This window comes from Heliconius melpomene, chromosome 21 (assembly GCF_056956725.1).
Source record: "Heliconius melpomene rosina isolate 202511_hmr_F chromosome 21, ASM5695672v1, whole genome shotgun sequence".
NCBI lineage: Eukaryota > Metazoa > Arthropoda > Insecta > Lepidoptera > Nymphalidae > Heliconius > Heliconius melpomene.
The window spans coordinates 1,122,300-1,142,045 of NC_140409.1; the positions used below are offsets into that span (position 1 = coordinate 1,122,300).

The 19,746-nt window shown below is 36.0% G+C and overlaps 2 protein-coding genes across 3 annotated transcripts in view; both read right to left on the reverse strand.

Annotated features, from left to right (window-relative positions):
- The window catches only part of LOC146526767 (sensory neuron membrane protein 2-like), a 39,743-nt gene that overhangs the window by 17,455 nt on the left and 2,542 nt on the right, over positions 1-19,746 (reverse strand). For both annotated transcript variants that reach the window (XM_085206699.1, XM_085206700.1), the window contains exons 2-6: positions 18,381-18,538; positions 18,072-18,213; positions 17,139-17,399; positions 8,999-9,237; positions 7,676-7,857 (exon numbers count right to left, since the gene is read on the reverse strand). In XM_085206699.1, the coding sequence (XP_085062825.1) occupies positions 7,676-7,857; positions 8,999-9,237; positions 17,139-17,399; positions 18,072-18,213; positions 18,381-18,538 (982 nt within the window). The remainder of the gene's footprint in view (positions 1-7,675; positions 7,858-8,998; positions 9,238-17,138; positions 17,400-18,071; positions 18,214-18,380; positions 18,539-19,746) is intronic.
- Positions 120-5,474, reverse strand: LOC146526768 (uncharacterized). Its single transcript, XM_085206698.1, has one exon. The coding sequence runs from the start codon at positions 2,200-2,202 to the stop codon at positions 505-507; it is 1,698 nt and encodes a 565-aa protein (XP_085062824.1). The 5' UTR covers positions 2,203-5,474; the 3' UTR covers positions 120-504.

The following is a 19,746-nucleotide window of genomic DNA, read 5'->3' on the forward strand; positions in this document are numbered from 1 at the left end:
GATATTTTCTTCTTGATTCTACTTTTTTGTTATTTTTTTCTAATGCATGGGTAACAATTCCTAATGAAAGTGACGCCTTAAAGTAATTTACATTTAGCATTTACAATAAAACAACTTAGAATCGAGAAAACCAGCTTTTAATATCGCATAATATTAATAACATTAATATAAACCATTATTCAAATCTTATCCTATATAAAAACATTAATTAACTAAAATATAAATGCTTTTTGGTGCTACACTTAAAATATTCACATTTTCGCTTCCTATATTAAATTAGTTGTGGCCCCTCACTTCTGTTACGTCGAGATCGAATTACCTTTTAGCCTTTTACTCTTTTTATGAAAAGACAGACATACATTTTTGTAGTGAAGCTTAGATATTTTAAGTAAAATGTAGATATATTTTATATATTTGATTTTTTAGTACTTTGTCATTTAATTTAAACTATATTATATTTTATAATATGGCAGTGATAAGTAATACTCTATCTCAGGTCGAGCGTTACCGAGTTTTTCTTATAAACGAAGGCGGTGGTGTAGTTGTGCCTCCTGAAAATATTCTTAGCTTGAACGGACTATTCTTAAAAGTTGCAAATTGAAATGGTCGTATAGTAGCTCTTGTCGGATTTAAATATAAATCAAAAATAGATTGAGTAGTTTTAGCTGAAGATGGTTGTACAGGTGTCTTCTCTGTAGAAACAGAAGTTGATAAAGAGGTAATTGCGGTAGTTGCTAGTGCAGGAGTTGATGCACTTGATAAAATTTTAGGGTTTTCAGTAGACATCCTTTGTGAAAATAGAGAACTAGATACTGTTTTCCAAGTAAATCTAGGTCGTGCTGTTGTTTGGCTGTCGCAAAAAAATCGTGATGAAGATCTAGATAGCTTTGGTGCACTTGTACTTTGAGATTTTGTTGTAATTTCAGGTTTTTCTGTAGTGCTCAATTTTATTTCTGATATACTAATATTTTCATTCATTGCTCTCTTTGGCTCGTTTATTTGTATGTTATTCTGCATTGGAGATATTTCAATAAAATCTCGTGTTATATTGACTCTATTTATCTGTCTATTACTGTCAGCTAAATTACTAGAAGGAATTATTTTTGTTCTCTGAAGATAGGATTGTTCATCATAATTATTTAAATTTGTGACAAATTTTGCCTTACCTCTTCTTGTAGAAATACGAATTGGCACTGTCATAGTCGTTGATGTGGGTTTTTTGGTTAATACATTTATTTTACTCGTTTTCACTTCTACAGTTGTTGCTGGTTTTTGTGTATTATTTTCTATATAGTTCAAATTAAAATTTGATAACGCTCTTGCTCGGTTAATAAAAATATTGTGAGATAAAAAATCATTGTCAATACTCGGCGCCTTAGTTGTTTTTGTTTGCTCATCCAAATTATAATCATATTTAATAGGAACGTCAAAATTTAACATACGTCGACGAAATTGATTCGTCTCTATTTTTCTTGGTGATGGCGGTTTTACACCTTTTAAAGTAGGGTCTGTCGTTGTAGCGACAGCACGAGGACTAGTTCGTCCCGCGACTGGAGTTATAACGTTATTTACGTTATCTATTTTAACGTTTAACCAGTTAGGTTGCTTTTTATTTTCGTAATAGTTTTGTTCGAAATCGCGAGCAATATGTGCTCTAAATAAATCGCTGATAGCCAAAAAACTTGGTTTCTTACTTTCTGCATAATTATAAGTCAGCTGAGGTTGATATGTAATATTCTTTTCAAGTATTTTGAGGGACCGTGCTTCATCAGATTTTGAAACAGATTTTGTGGCCTCGCAATCCACTAAGTATTTTTTTGCGTTGTGTTTACAATGTTGTGGATACACTACCCACGCTAGAAATCCGTTCCCTTGCAAGCGAGTGTGCTCTTCATAAATCTGGAGGGCACATCTGACATCATCAGATATATCTTCATCCCGGAAAGCAGAGCACGGTGCACCACACGCCTTTCCGGGACCACACCAGTACAGTTCACTTATTTGTAGCAGTCCATGGTCTCCACTGAAGGGATTCCTTGAGGCAGTATCGAATCTGGACTCATGGAACGCGATACACACCCACGTAGCCACATCGTCCCTACGTATACCGAGTTTGGTCAGATCGCGTGCCAGTTCGCACCGTTCGTAAACACGCGCGGTGGCCACAGAGAAGGCACTTATTAACAACGCGGCCACGAGCATCTTACTGTTTGCGCATCGCAGAACCGAGCGTCGTATTTTACTTATCCCTCCCTCGACTGCGAAGCGCCCGCATTAAATGAATCTAATTGTTTCTTCCATTCCGAACATTTTGGAATATTTATTATTTTTAATAGGTGACAAATAATATAGCGGTTCTCCTTGAAAATGCTCGTATACGGTGTATGACAGCTGGCGGTGTATGGAGCTGGGTGAAGACTCGTTAACTTCGGTCACTTCAAACAACTTACGTTTTATAATATCGCGGAAAAGTAAAGGTCACACTGTCGTCGTCGCAAATTTACATACATACGAGTATATACGTGCATTGAGGAAAAAATTGATTATTTTTGACTATTTTACATGTTGGGCTTCTTGCTGTATCTAGATATGCAGAGGGAACCTAGGAGTGGGAGTGTTAGGATACTCAGGTCCCAACGCACCCACTCAAGACGCTTTGTCTCGTAACCACAGCGAAGAAATGAAAATAACTTATTCTCGTCGTTCGTGGGAATCGAACCCAAAGCTGTCGCGATTTCAATTAGATGCTGTGCTGAAAAACAATATAGTAAATATAAACAAAACAAAATGCATATTGAGCGTTCAATCATTTTAAGTCCGTGTATTTGTTTAATAAAAATTGAAGTAGGCCTCGGTGTTTCTTAACTATTTTCAATATCAACAAGTGCGGAGAAAGGACGGACGTGTGGAGGACGGTGGTGCTCCGGGTCAAGAGGTTACCTACCGGCCTTACATGCCTAAATCACTTAATATCGTCATATAACATAAACAATTGTATATTGAATTTATATTATATTGAATAACATATATTATATAAATAAATAAAGAAGTCACCGTGACTCATTGTGATAAGGTGTAACTGTAAACGCGGTTGTGGATTTGATTCTCACTCGGAGGAATACAATATTTTCACTTTATCGTTCTGGTCCACCTCTCTTTATCCGCCAGTATTACACTATCCTCGGGTAATCCATCCTGAATTATCTCTTTTTATATTAAACACTTCTAATTCCCAAAAGTACCATCACATTAACAAACAGACATTGTCCTACTGAGCACAAAAACTTTTTGTGTGCAATAACCGTAATAGTGCCAGTAACGGTACTAAAAGACATTTTTATGTGCATCTAGGTCGCGCCGTGACCTGATGTCAACAATCGATACATATTACTTTGTATGTTAAACTATAAGGGCATAATGAGAACTGTGACCATATACTATGTTATGGATTCGATGCCCATCGGTGTTAAGTTCCGCCACTTCCTGTTAAGTGCGTATTGCCTCGAAATTTTGCAAAAAGCTAATGCTATTGTTGGTACCTGCTCTCAAGAGGCAGCTCTCTGTACCTACCTCGCTGAAGAATCAAATAGCAGTAATAGCTATAAAGGCAAAACGAAGGTTATATATGAATATGCTCGATAAAATTATGAAACGAATTATTTTCACAAATAAACATGTAACTTTATTTTTTTTCTTAACTTCGCGCTGTTTTCTGCACATAGCAGGGTACGCAGAGAGAACATTGTGTGCTGAGAGGCGGCTCTGACCCTGTTTCACGACAGGCCCCAATCTACATATTATGTTTTGTATATTTTGTTTGTTAAATATTTTGCGGCCTCGTATAATAGAAGCCGTGGTGGCGCAGGAGCACAAGGGTGTGACAGTAACGCGACGTTTGTCGGTTCGTTTCCCAATCGAGGGAATAAATTATTATTATTACAGTAAATATTGAAAACTATACATTGTCAAGTTCGTTCGTTAGAGAGAAGGCCATCCGCGGCGGTTCGCTTATATTAGTGAGAAATGACATACGTTGTAAATCGCGACCAGATATAGTAGCTCTCTCCGACGAACGCTCCATTGAATTGTCCTGCGTTGAATTCAATAGACTTATTATAGTATGCGTGTATCGACCCCCCTCAGGTAGTTTTGAAGTATTTGAAGAAAAAATGGAGGATGTTTTGAATAATTTGAGTTCGAATAGTAAATCTTTAATTGTTTGCGGAGACTTTAATATAGTTATACTACAGGTGACATCATTAAGCCTTCGTCTTTTAAACTTATTTAAATCTTTTAATTTGTTTAATATTTTCTCTGAACCAACTCGTATAACGAATACGTCCGCTACTTGTATAGATAATGTTTTTTGTCATTGTGAGACTGTAGAAAAACAAATTATTACTAATCTTAGCTCGGATCATTGTGGTCAAATGTTTTCGATAATAGATAAATAGTCGCAGAACGTAAATAATATCAATTAGACCAATTACTGAAAATAAAATTAATCTTTTTAATAATAAAGTGAGTGAAAAAATTGCAAACTTAGAAATAACCGGATTAAATCCGAATCAGCTATATTGTAAAGTTTTTAATTTACTCACTACAGAGTTTGATAACATTTTTAAAGTTAAACAGATATATAAAAACTCGAAGTTAACTTTTAGCGGCTGGGCAACTGTTGGTATATACCGAAGCAGAAATAAACTATATGAATTATATAATATGAGGCAATGGAAACAAGATCCGGCGTTCTTGTTAAAAGTTAGAAATTATTCAAAAATATTTAAAAAGGTATGTGTCCAGGCTAAGTCTATGCATATAAGAGCAAAAATTTTGAACTCTAATAATAAAATTAAAGCTACATGGGATGCTATCACTACTGTAACTGGGAGATTTAGAGCTGTCAGTGAACCTATTAAATTAAAAGTTAATAATATAATCTTAAATTCAGATTTAGAAGTGGCAAATACTTTTCAAATTTTTTTTTCTGATATATCTACTGAAGTAACACGTTCACTGCCATCATCTCCTTCGGAAGCAGAATTAATACTAAAAACCCATGTAAATAGTTGTAGACAAAATTTTGTGTTTAAGAATGTGTCACCAGATGAAATTGTCAAAACTTTTAAAAGCCTTAATTTAAAGAAAACTGGTGACTTATGGGGCACGTCTGTTAAAGTTTTTAATTCAATTATACCTAATATTGCTCCTTACCTTGCTTTAATTTTTAACAATTGTGTAGAATCCGGTACTTTTCCTGATTTAATGAAATATAGCAAAATAGTGCCGCTTTACAAAAGTGGAGATAGATCTGAGCCTGGAAATTACAGACCGATTTCTGTTTTGCCATCCTTAAGTAAAATATTTGAAAAAATAATGTTCAACCAGCTCACAATTTTCTTAAATATTAATCATTGTTTCCATAGTGAGCAATATGGTTTCACCAAAGGCAAGTCCACTACGGATGCGGGTGCCGCACTCCTAAAGCACATTTATGACGCATGGGAGAGGTCCCAAAATGCAATTGGAGTGTTTTGTGACTTATCCAAAGCCTTTTATTGCGTAGACCATGTAACTCTGTTGTTAAAACTAAAACATTATGGTATACAGGATACTGCCCTTGACCTTATTGCCTCATATCTAAACCAAAGAATCTAGACGGTTAGTATAAATAATGTAAAATCATCTGGATCTCCTCTAAAGATGGGCGTTCCACAAGGATCTATACTTGGTCCTCTTTTATTTCTTCTTTATATTAACGATCTGCCTTTTTATGTGAAGAACCTATGTGATATTGTACTTTTTGCGGATGATACCTCTTTAATATTTAAGGTTGACAGAAATATAATAAACTATGACGAAGTGAATAGTGCATTATCGCATATTCTTCGTTGGTTTGATGTTAATAATCTAATGTTAAATGCTAAAAAAACGAAATGCATCCAGTTTGCCTTACCAAATGTTAAAAAACATAATTTTAATGTAATAATTAAAGGAGAACCTCTTAATGTGTCGGAATCAGCTATTTTCTTAGGTGTTACTATAGATTCCAAACTCCAGTGGAACGCTCATCTGGAAGCACTTGCAGATAAACTCAGCTCTGCCGCGTTCGCAATTAAGAAAGTAAGACAAATGACGGACGTTGAAACTCCCCGACTAGTCTACTTTAGCTATTTCCATAGTATTTTATCTTATGGAATGCTGTTATGGGGCAGTGCTTCAGATATCAATTCAATATTTATTCTCCAAAAAAGAGCCGTAAGATATATTTATAATCTAAGAGCTCGAGATTCTCTGCGAGATGTTTTCAAAGATGCAGGTATTATTACAGTTGCTTCCCAATTTCTATACTATAATATTCTGTTTGTCCGACAAAATATACATTGTCATAGCAAAAATAGCGACAGTCATATGATAGAAACGAGAAATAAAGATAAGCTTGTTACACCAAGTTTTCGCCCCCAGAAAGTTAATAAATCCTTTATGGGTCTGAGTATACGTGTATATAATAAAATTCCGCAGTGTATTCTTAATTTGCCACTTCCAAAATTTAAAATATGTGTAAAAAAAATTCTAACAAGTAAAGCGTATTACACTGTTCAAGAATATTTAGAGGATAAAGATGTATGGAATTAATGTCTATTGAATGTCAGGCAGGATAGCTGCCAACTAATGTAATAGTAAAATATACCATTGACTTTAAAAAGAGCAACTGTTGAGTTTCTTGCCGGCTCTTCTCAGCAGAACTGCCTTCCGAACCGGTGGTAGCTTTTTGTTCATATGTTCATTCGACGATTCAAAAGTGCTTATAAAGTTTATTTGAATAAAGAATATTTTGAATTTGAATTTGTTAATATTTTCATTTCTTCGCTCTGGCAATAAGGCAGAGACCCCGGCAATGAGTTCCGTTACTCAACACGCAATGCCTCGAAAAAATCGTCGGAAAGTGGGGAACGGAGTGTCTTAACACTAGGTTTTGTCTGATTAAATTTTTTAATTTTTATATTTTTTTTCTACCCATTATCGTGTTATATTAAAGCCAATACCACACAGTAAATCTATTTATATCCATTGAAAGCACAAAAATAAAATTATATAACCAACTTCCATTAGTCTCTCCAAAAGATTTTTATTTCCTAAATAAGGCTTTATCGAACATACAAAATGCATTGATTATTCTGAATGAACGCACGTAATCTCGAACGTGGCGAGACAGAGTTCTGTTGGTGCACGATAGTAAGGGGGTCCTGGTAGTGGACAGACCTGACAGTGGCATAACGAGAGAATGTACATGCGACGGTTATGAGGTTGATCGTCAGTGTGGAAATTATAAATTTGTTTTTATTTTTCGGCTCAAGTAGGACAAATTGCGACGTCCATCAACGCACAATGTCTTGACTTCAGGCGGAGAACGGAGAAACGGAACTATTCTAATTCTGCTACTAGTTCATACCTACACAGTATTATAGTTCATTCACACGCACGTGACGGGTATTGTTGTCTTCAGCTTCACGCAAGTACCCTACTTGCAGCAGAGTGGTGATATGAATTTTTAAAATAAATCAATCTAAATACATGATATCTTTCATTTAATTGAATTGAATTGTATATGATAGACTAATGGGGGCCGCTAGTGGGGGCCGCTAGTATTATAATATATATTTAAATGACTTACCCATACAGCTGAACAACTCCATCGCTCCCCTCAAAAGGCAGCCAGTTTCACCCGAAATACCTTTAGTTTGATTTAGGCAGAAGCAACCGTCGTCGTTGTCCAAAAACCACTCATTGGCCGAAAATTTGGCAACGGGTATACCTTCATATTCGGTGTCGTACTGATAACGCAGTTCTGCTGATCTGTAAATATTTAAGTATATGTATTACTAGCGGCCCGCTCCCGGTTTCACCCGCGTGAACTATGTTATTATTAATTTCTGTCTCCATGACTACGTCCTAGTGACGTCTATGCAAAATTTGAGGCTCCTAGCATTTGTAGTAACAAAGTTTCATACAAACTTTCGCCCCAAAAACAACCCCTTAGAAGTCGAATATTGCAAATTCCCGTCTTAGCGAGCACCTACGTCCTATAAGTAACTCCTATGCAAAATTTGAGATTCCTAGCACATGTAGTTTCTGGGATTTCGTGATGAGTGAGTGACCTTTCGATTTTATATATATAGATAATAGTTTATTAACATCAGTAATCGCCCGCTTGTAACCTTGTTAGGGTGGACTTTAAGACGTCAAATGGAAAATCCCGTTTTTACCGTTGCAATTTTGGAAACGTTCTGTTAGTGCTCCCCTCTAAATTTCACACATACACCTACTACCTATATACCAAGTCCAGGAGTTTTGTTTGTTTGTTGTCTGTCAGTCATTCAATAATTCAAAATATTTATATTTTGTAATATAAATATTTTGGATTATTATACGCTGTATCTGCGGTCAGACATCTCTTAGTTCTTTCCTTTTGACCGCGCGGAGAAAGTTGCACTTTGGCATACCAGAGTGAAGAAATAAAAATGTACACTGTTCTGCTGGGCCACGATGGTTCCTAAAAGGCAGAAGTAAAGTGTTGATAAAGTATTTATCACAGGAGGCACAGGGACATAAGCGTGTGAGTGTATACGTGACAGGTTGTGGGTTTGATTCCCACTCGAGGAAATTTATACAGCTTCTCAATGTATCCCGCACACAGCAGGGTAGGCAGAGGAAAACTAGTGTAGTGTTCAGACATTCCGTTCCCCACTTTTCGCCGAACTGATCTCAACGCCGTCCTTGGCTTCGACACCAGAGAGAAGAAAATAAACATTTAATATTCCTCGGTTTGGTAACGAGGCAAGGCACGGCTTCATAATTCGGCGAAAAGTAGACAACGGAAGTGTTAATGGAAACTAAGTGTCTTAAAATTAGGTTCCAAGGTTCTACCTATTCTGCTATGTGCATCCCGCACATAGCGCGAAGCTAAAGAAGCTATTTTTATAGAATGCAAACTTACCTACAAATATCGGTGTTTAGAGCGTAAATAGAATTTTCTCTATCGACGAAAGGTGGGAATATACCAGAATCGGTCCCGTTGACCATGTTACAGACACTTGGTGTTTCTTCTCCATCCACCACATCATTCACCCAGTTGTTGATATATGAGGAACCATTGTATGAAGAAATGATGGCCAGCTCGCTGACATCGTTGATACCGCGTGATACTACGTAAAGTTCACTTGGTGTTTCGTGTTTCTGGAAAAAGAAATGCATTTTAATTATCATCTTTATTTTTCATGCTGTATCCGTCATATAGAAGGGTAGGCAGAGATAACCTAGTGTCAAGATATTTAGTACTCGCTTTCTGCCGAATTTGGAAACGTATAGTAGTAGTGTTGCAAAAATACACAAACTATGTGTTTAATATATCATATCATACTCTAACATTTGAAACGACGGTCCCCTTCTTTAATAAAGATAAGGTGAAAGTTAAAGATCGTCATAATGCAGACTGACAACGCAATGGTCATCCTAGCTAAAGGGCTATGTTTAAATTACATTTATCTCCCCGCTCTGTTAAATAAGCGCGGCGTTGAGTTCCACTACTCAACCGATAATGAATGCCTCAAAAATTGTTCAAGAAAGAGAAGATTGTTTTATCACTAGATTTCCCCAGTCTATCATTCTATACGGAAAGAACGTGAAGCTAGTTTTTCAATGCAAGTTAAACATATTTCCACTGGATTATAAAGATAAGAAGGGGCACAAGCGTGCGACTGTGTTTGGTACGCGATAGTTGTTGGTTCAATTCCTATTTCGGTGGTATATTTAATATTCTCATATCTTAGCTCTGGTAAAGAGGCAAAGTGTTAGGTGCGGGATACAGTGTAAAAATAAAATTATACTCAGACGCGAGTACTCTTCATTTTGCAATAGAATATATGTAGTCCTACGATATTTAGCCTGAAAGAAAACCATAACTCTGAAGGAACTGCCAGCAGAGCATAGTTGAGCGTATGAAATGTCGAAAAATGACATTTTAAACTCTACAAAAGATACTTATTTTTTTTTCATATTGTGCTCCGATTGGGGAACTCTTTGATTTAAGACAGAACATGAATGATTTTATTATAAAAAATCTATTACTAAGCCGCAACTCATGTTAAAATGCTAGCAGAGCATAGTTGAAAATGTGGGTTGTTGAAAAATACTAATATAATTTGTTGAGACGAAAAAATATTTTTGAAAATTGTTAGTATCGAACTAAGAAGCGGGAACTCTTCATTTTTCAGCAGGTTATAAGGAAGTCTATAATATTGAGCCTGATAAAAGACACGAGCTTCGAGGAAACTGCCAGCAGAGCTTTTAGTTAACTTGATATATTCGTTTGTTATGTTCGTTTGATATATATATTTTTTAAATATTTTAAAAACCTTATAACCCTTCATAATTGGTTTACTTTTGTAATTGTTGGGTTATTTAACCTTTCAGTTATTATTTGGTTTATTTACTTATTCTAGATTTATTTAATTTAGTTATTTATTTCTTGCTAAAAGTATTTGTACATGTGTTATGTGTTCACACATGTTTGTTGTTCTTTATTTTTAACCCTGCTCCGACATATATAAAATATTACATACAAACATAGCTTAACGCTTTATACCTAAAGGGGTAGTCAGAGAGAACGGAGCGCCAAACGCTACGGACTCTACATGCCTCTTTCGCCTCGTCCAATGTCATAAATCTCTTCATACATGCCCTCCGGGGGATTCTCATGCTTTTTACGTAACCTTCCTCCAGTATCTTTGGTACTGTGTTTTCGAAGGTCAACTGAGGTCTCCCCCTACCTCTCTTACCGCTCACTTTTCCATCATAGATCTTTTTTGCCATTCTTTCATCACTCATTCGTTCGACGTGCCCAAACCAGCTGAGCATGTTCTTCTTTATTCCCACTGTGACATCCTCGCTAGTACCTGCCATTCTGTGTATCTTTTCATTGCGGATTTGATCAGTTAAGCTGACTCCGCATACTCTACGAAGAGATCGCATCTCCACGGCATTCATCTTTCTTTTATTCTTCTTAGGTATTACCCACGTTTTGCTACCGTATAACAACGTCGGAAACAATACTGCATTGTGTACGGCCAAACGCGCAGCTGTGCTGACGTTTCTCCGTCTCATCAATGCAGCTAAGGCTCAATACGCCTTTCCACATCCATCTCGTATCTTCCATCTCTACTGAACATACCTCCCAAGTATATTATCTCTTCATTTCTTTCAAATACCAGAATCTTTGTCTTACTCGCATTCAGGCTAAGACCATTATTTTCACACCCTTCTTTCAGAGTGGTGACCAACGCCTGCAACTCGCATTCTGATGATGCAATGAGCACTGCATCATCTGCGTACAGCAGGCAATTCACATTCAAGTCACCTACTTTCACTCCCATATCACTTTGTTTATAAATTATTATTTTTTTAAATTAATTATTTTTATTTACCTACGCATTTTAGTTATGGTATGGATCGTTACAGTGCTCTAGATATTTTTTTGCTTTTCGTATTTTACGTTCCCAATTTTCTGTGTAATTAACGCCGCGTTTTTTTCGTTATCGAAAGAACAATCGTCGCGTTTTCAAACGACGACACTCTAACCTCAATTACAATAATTCACATTTAACATATAAACCACATAATTATGCCATGTGAAAGTGAAATACAAATTTAAAACCACAAGCAGACAGAATGCAAGTGCAATGGAAGTTTGCAAAGTTATACAGTGATGATTGCGCTGGCAGGCTTACAGTCGACAGTACAGTTGAGCTTTACTTCAAAGGTGAGCTTGGATGTTCCTTTCTGACTATTGAATTCTGCTCCAGAAACTAATAAGAGCGTGAAAACTGATATTTTATGAGACCTTACGTGGAACTCTGCTATAAACATGAACCTATAAAAAAATAAAAACCGATTAATAGCCAGTCCGACTCGCCCACTATACGTACGTAGCTTCCTCAAGCCCACGACCGTTGCGCTTACAGTACAAATATTGTTTATCCACTTTTATATTAATATGGGTTAGCACGCTGATTGCTCCCCTACACTGCCTAACATATCTACATATAATAAGTCCAATAGTTTCGTCTGTGCATGGTCTGTCAGTCGCCTTTTATAGATCTATATATATATAAAATCGAAAGGTCACTCACTCATCACGAAATCTCAGAAACTACAAGTGCTAGGAATCTGAAATTTTGCATAGGAGTTACTTATAGGACGTAGGTGCTCGCTAAGATGGGAATTTGCAATATTCGACTTCTAAGGGGTTGTTTTTGGGATCGAAAGTTTGTATGAAACTTCGTTACTACAAATGCTAGAAGTCTCAAATTTTGCATGGACGTCACTAGGACGTAGTCATGGAGACAGAAATTAATAATAACATAGTTCACGCGGGTGTAACCGCGAGCGGGCCGCTAGTAAAGATATAAATCTATATTTATAATGTAAACAGGGAGGCGAGAAGAGAAAAGTAAGAGTTTTATATGTAGATTTTTAAAATTCTTACTTCATCATCATCATCATCAGCGATAGCCATCGATTGTCCACTGCTGGACATAGGCCTTCCCCGTTTCCCGCCACCACACGCGCTGAGCGACGACGACGGCCTGGACTGGTGGACGAGGCCTTTCGTTAGAGTCCATGTCTCCGCCCCTTACTTGGCTTTTATTAATTTAGTAATAGCAGTTTTTATTGATTTTTCACATGCGAATGGACACTGAAATAGATTAACCACTTACCTTCGTCCGAAGTAAACAAGCCATAGAGCTAGGAACGTTACATTTTTGGAAACGATTTTCTAGTGTTTGTAAAGGTTTTGTTAAGGAGGGGGGTTGTTTCTGGGAAATAGAGTTTCATCCTCGGTAAAACAAAACGCCGCGTTGGGTTTCGACTTCTATCAAACATCGTTTCGAAATTAGGCGGAAAGTGGAGAACGGAGAGTCTTTACACTAAGTTTCCCAGTTTCCTACTACATGTGGGATACGACGTGAAGGTCTAATTAATTTGAATGAATTTAAGATCTGAATTTAAGTAATGGATGAGGCCTTAAGCAAACTTACCAAGTCGGGTAAGCCTTTGTTAGTGTGTGGGGACTTTAATGTTAATATTTTGGAAAGTTTTAGTCCCACCATTAATTTATTAAGTCTTTTTAAGTCACACAATTTACTTAATTTATTTATGGAGCCAACCAGAATAACTCCTACGACTAGTACTTGTATAGATAACATATTTACTGACATTATTCCATGCTACAAAAGCATTATTAATAAATTGGATTCTGACCACTCTGGTCAGCTAGTAGAATTCTATAGTAAGAAAAAACAGGTGGCTAAGAAAAGAATTGCTGTTGTACCTGTCACAGCTAGTCGTTTGGAACGTATGAGAGTTAGTTTACTAACTAATTTACTAGTTTTAGATATAACTTTACCTCCCAATTCTTTGTACAATTCTTTTTTTTACTCTTTTATTAATAAATTTCATTCAATATTTACTCCCAAAGAGATTACAATTACTGATAGTCCTATCTTTGGAGACTGGGCCACAGCAGGTATTTATAAGAGTAGGGAGACACTGTATATGTTATATTATGAAAAACAGTTTAATAGTGGTGAAGAGTTTAAAGAGTACTTAAAATCTTACTCTAAAATTTTCAAAAGAGTTTGCAAAATTGCTAAATCTTTATTTATTAAAACAAAAATCAGAAATAGTAATAATAAAATTGAAGCCACTTGGAAGGTTGTTAATGCCGAGACTGGGAGAACTAGGGTGAAAGATTCTAATTTTAAACTTAGTATTGACGGTCACATTGTTGATTCCGATTTGGAAGTGGCCATTGCATTTGAAAAGTTTTTCTCTACTTTCCCAGTCAGTCTAACAAACGATTTAGGTTCTTCCACCACTATTGCAGAATCGTTAATTAAAGACAATGTTCCCGAATTTTATAATGGTTTCGTTTTCCGTCATGTAAATTATTCAGACATTAGTGTAGCTTTCAAATCAATTAGTATGAAAAAGACAGCCGACTTGTGGGGTGTCTCAGTTAATATCATAAATTCTTTAATTGATATTTTGATTCCTGATTTAGTTACAATTTTTAATAGATGTATTGATTGTGGAGTGTTTCCTGATTTGATGAAATATAGTAAAATAACTCCATTGTTTAAATCAGGTAGTACGCAAGACCCCACAAATTTCAGACCGATTTCAGTACTACCTACGTTTAGTAAAATTTTTGAAAAGCTGATACTCAGTCAGCTTCTTACTTATTTTAATAAAAATAAATTACTGCACACAGGTCAATTTGGTTTCACTCGTGGAAGGTCAACATCTGATGCTGGGGTCAAATTATTAGAGAGTGTATTCGCGGCTTGGGAGGAGTCACGTGATGCCTTTGGGGTGTTTTGTGACTTATCCAAAGCATTTGATTGTGTGCAGCATAAAACTCTTATCAGGAAGCTACACCACTATGGTATAAGAGGCATTGCTTTGGATCTTCTCACTTCTTATTTAAGTGATAGGATTCAAAAGGTAAATGTCAACGGGAAACTATCACACGGGTCACCTGTAGCATTGGGGGTGCCACAAGGCTCTATTCTGGGTCCGTTTTTGTTCCTTTTGTACATTAATGACTTACCTCACCTTATGAGAGATATCTGTGAAATGGTGTTGTTTGCAGATGATACATCTTTAGTTTTTAAGGTTAATAGACAGCAATTGGAAATTGACGATGTAAACAATGCTCTTTCTAGGATATTGCACTGGTTTAGTGCCAATAACTTGCTTTTAAATAGTAGTAAAACTAAATGTATCAGGTTCTTTACTAAGAATGTTCAACAAGTAGAAACCAGGGTTTTGATGAACAATAAGGAACTTAAAGTAGTTAATGAAACTGTTTTCTTAGGTATAACATTAGATGCTAAGTTACAATGGGGTCCGCATATAGAAACTTTATCTGGTAGACTTAGTTCGGCAGCGTATGCTGTCCGCAAGATTCGTCAACTGACCGATGTTGACACCGCGCGTTTAGTATACTTCAGCTATTTTCATAGCATTATGTCTTACGGCCTATTACTTTGGGGTAGTGCCGCTGACATAGATACCATTTTTGTGCTCCAAAAACGGGCTGTCCGAGCAGTCTATAAAATGGGTCCACGGGAGTCACTAAGGAATAAATTTAAAGACTTTAACATCCTCACACTACACTCCCAATATATTTACGACAACTTAGTATATGTGCATAAGAATATTAATAAATTTAATAAAAACAGTGACCTCCATCAATATAATTTAAGAAATAAAAATAAGCTTGCTGTGCCCTTCTCTAGGCTCCATAAAGTGTCTCACTCATTCGTAGGTCAAAGTATACACTTTTATAACAAACTTCCAAACGACGTGGTTAATTTATCACTGAACAAATTTAAAAAAGTGGTAAAGCACAGGCTCTGCCAAAAAGCTTATTACTCTGTTAAAGATTATGTTCGCGATAAAGATGTTTGGAAATGAGTTGCTCTATTTCTAAGTTAAAATTGTTAATTGTGATTTATAACAAATGTTGGCATTTAAAAAGAGTGGCCATGAGTTTCTTTGCCTGTATCTTCTCATGAGCTCAACCATTTGAACGGGCTTTTTTCAAGTCAAAATTGCACATTTTTTTTGGTTATTTTGTTTTCCATTTTTTTTTATCTTTTATGACATGTCCAAGTGAATGTTAAGCATTTTTATGGAATAAAGATATTTTGACTTTGACTTTGACTTTGAAGGTGTAAAAAATATTAAATATATATTTTCACTCGAGTACTTCATTCCAACATCCGCAAGTGAAGTCCCATACAAAAATGATGGCATTGTATATAAAAAAATATATATATATTTAAAAATTAATTAATGAATAATATTATTTTTACAAAACTTTGTTTCATTTTTGCGATATACTGTAACAAAGTTCTTTTTATGCCTTTTTCCGTGCTCGGGCTATCATCATCTCGCGCATCAGCGTTCATCTTTACCTAACGAATGTACGCGAGAGAGAGCTGCATCGGATAATTGGTTTGGAAGTATTCAGAAAATTTACAAATTAATGCTCAACTTTTGTTTGGAAAACTGAAAATACCTGCGCGATGCTCAAAATGTATGAAACGAAAAGGTTTTCATAAATATTTTTTTAATATTTTTTGAGCATCTCTCTCAAAATACAAACTGGTATTATACGTATAAATTATGATATGAAGGCACTCCAAGCGAATTCGAGACATTGCTTGTATTAAAAGGATTATAACGACAACAATATATTCCGAGTGGACATCAAACCTACAACTATCCCACCGCGTCAGAATTGGACTCTCAAATACATATGTCCTAAATATTAATATAATTTTTTTGATAGAGATTCAAAGGAGACTGAAACTTTTAGGCTTAAATGTAAAGAGTTGACCATTCAGACATTACAATCGTGCTACAGTGTTAAAACATTTATGTATAAATCCAAAAAGCAAACAAATTTTGCAGCGGTAATTAAGAAAAAATGAACACTTCTAACGTTGTTTTACGTCTGTATGCCTATTGGCAAAGGCATCTCCCAATTGCCTCCGTTTCTCCCTGTCATTTGCTGTCCTGGTCCATTTATCGCTTGCTATAAGCTTTATTTCATCAACCCATATCCTGGGTGGTCTTCTTCTGTTTCTGTCGCGGGTGAACCAAAACATGTATTGGACCATTTTTCCTTTCCCCTTATAGTAAGTATGTCCTATCCACTTCCATTTTAGATTTTTAATGGTTACGGTAAAATCTTTGGTTCTTGTATATTTTTTATGTCCACAGTTCTTATCCTGCCCGAAAGTCTCTTTCCCATCATACTCCTTTCCATGGCTTTTTGGCACGCTTCAAGTTTCCGTATATGGTTCTTGTTAAGGGCCCAAGTTTGACAACCGTATGTTAAGACTGGCAATATACAGGTATCAAAAAGTTTTCGTTTGATAAATATGCTATTTCTTTTTGACTCCAGTATAATTTTCTCGCGTGACCTATACGTCTATTGATTTCCTTGGAAGTCATATCTATTGGCGAGATACAAAAGTTAGTAAGACATAAAGACTAATACTCACATATCTAATAATAGAAAACTCCATAGATCCATCCTCCAAAAGATTAATATTTCTGACATCAGCAGCTAGCGACCGAATTTGGGCACACGCTATACCACCTATGACGCCAGGATTCTTGCACAGTGGTAGCCCGTCGAACAGCAAGTCTCCCACTCGTACTGTCATTATTGGACCAGAATTGGCACCGAAAATTTGGATTATAGCTAAGTTCATCGCTACCATCAGATTTGGAAATAACCGTTCTGCCATCTGGAGGATGCCCTGTAACGAAATATATGAAAATTAGTTTAATAATAAATTAAATGAAGAAAAGAGTCTTATATTAGTTATGTCATTTTATTTTACGTAACTTCAATTTACATTTTATTGTTTTATATTAAATTCACAGAGATATACAAATGAGTGACATGTTGTGTAATATTCAAAACTGGTCACAAATACAATACATGCAGCATGGGGAACAGCCATGCCATTGTATACCCATGAAACTTAGCAGTTATATATAGCTTGGGTGATAACATAACTTGGATGGCATCAACGAGCCAGCGTGATGATGGAGCCAGGACTTGAATATTGGAAGCCGTCGTACTTAAACGCACAGGATTTGGCTGTATGTCTCGATCTTCACTTGAGGTAATGCATTATTAATTATAATATTTTAATATTTGTATTTCGTGGCTCTAGCAGCAATGTAAATTCAACTCTGGAACTGGACTCAAAGAAAGATAAAGAGGCCAGTTGACAGTCATACTTTGTGCCCCTTCGCTGCGCCACGACAGACATAGACATATGAACGTGGTGACATGGTGGTGCTACATGGTGGTGTGCATGGCGTAGTATAGTTTAGTTCCATTCCATTTTTTACTATAAAATAATCAAACAGACAACCTTCTTTTTTAAAGTCGGTTCAAACGATACAAAGTAAGTACTTACGTGATACGCAACGTTGACCACAGTGACCGTGTCGTTGAGGCTGTAAGGATAGGAGGCTTCAGCGTCGAATTCCAAGATGTCCACACGACGGTATGAGATCGTATCTTCTTCTATTGATTCAATATCTCTTTTTTGTATGGCTCTGGAGTTAATAATTTAATGATTAATTATTATTTTTTACATTACTTTATGTTTTTTAAGCGGGGACCCACAGTTGCGGGCTCGATGGTATGCCCACAACTCTAAAATAATTTTGACGACATACTTTCACGGTTCTGTGTGTGAGGTTTATTTATGCTTATTACTTACTTGTATCTATAAGGTCCTACTTCCTTCACGACAGCCACACCTCCCGCCAGCACTTCATTGGGATTGCTTATGTTGAAAATGCGCACGTTAAACTCCAACGGGAATGGAACTTGTTTGAATCTCTCGAATTGTGCTGTGTTGTTGATTAGCTGCACTTCCTGAATAGAAAAAAATATTGAAACTTCAAAAGTAATGACGACGGTAGTAGGTTTAACCCCTTCTCGAGGAGTCTAGTTCTACAAAGCTCGATGTTCGCTGAAGCCCTTTTTAAATGGACTTCAGCCCACTTTCGAGTTGAGGACGGACGTTGTGGGCGTATAAAAGTTTCGATGTAGCTTGATGTATGGTAAGTGGTCAGAGCGCTTGGACGGCTGCCAAGAGGCCTGGGTTCGATTCCCGCTAGGTCCAAATTCTTGATATAGCTATTTGTATTCTATAAAAAGATAAATATTTATCAATATAAAAAAATAGATTATTTATAAAAACGGCAAAAAAAATCATGTTTGTTGTATGGTAGCCCCCTTAAATATTTATTTTATTTTGATTTTTATTTGTTGTTATAGCGGCAACAGAAGTACATCATAATTATGTGAAATTGTTAACTATCTAATCATCTCGGCTCAAGAGATACACACAGCCTGGTGACACACAGGCAGATAGCGAAGTCTTAACAATAGAGCGTGACCCTAAAAACAGCCTTTTTTAATATATAAGGAAAATACCCTCTATTAAGATAATTAAAATACTAATAACTTCTAAAATTCCAAACCGGATTAGTTTAATCTATCACGCGGTCTACATAGATACGTGGTGGCACGACATCGTTGCGAAACTAACAACAATTAATACTTCTTATCTCGTAACAACAGTCTCGTCCAGGTATTTCTGATGATATTTGTAGAAATCTTGAGAAATCAGCGTTGTAATTGTAATAGAATTGATTTAATAGGTAAGTGTCATTCTATCATACATTACATTCTGTTTACATATGATTAGAGACTTCTTTAAAGAGGTTTCTTTTCTTAGAACTCTTGAGTAGTTCAGGGAACACATTTATCAAATGACAATTGAAAATGTAAATAACATTTTCAATTGTCATTACCTTGCTATTATATGTCTATTATGATCTTGCTTATATTTTATACTAATCACTTGTTAAACAGCACTAGCAACAATGTACAATAGCTGCACTGAAGCTTCCTATTACATAACTTTTGTTTTGATTTGTCCAAACAGTATTTTATTTGAGGTTTATGTATAAAAGGACTTGTCCTCACTGACTGAGGTAAGAAGCAACGTGAAATTTGGACAGATGTTTACTTTCGTAATCTGGACATCCACTAAGAAGGGATTTTGAAAAATTTTA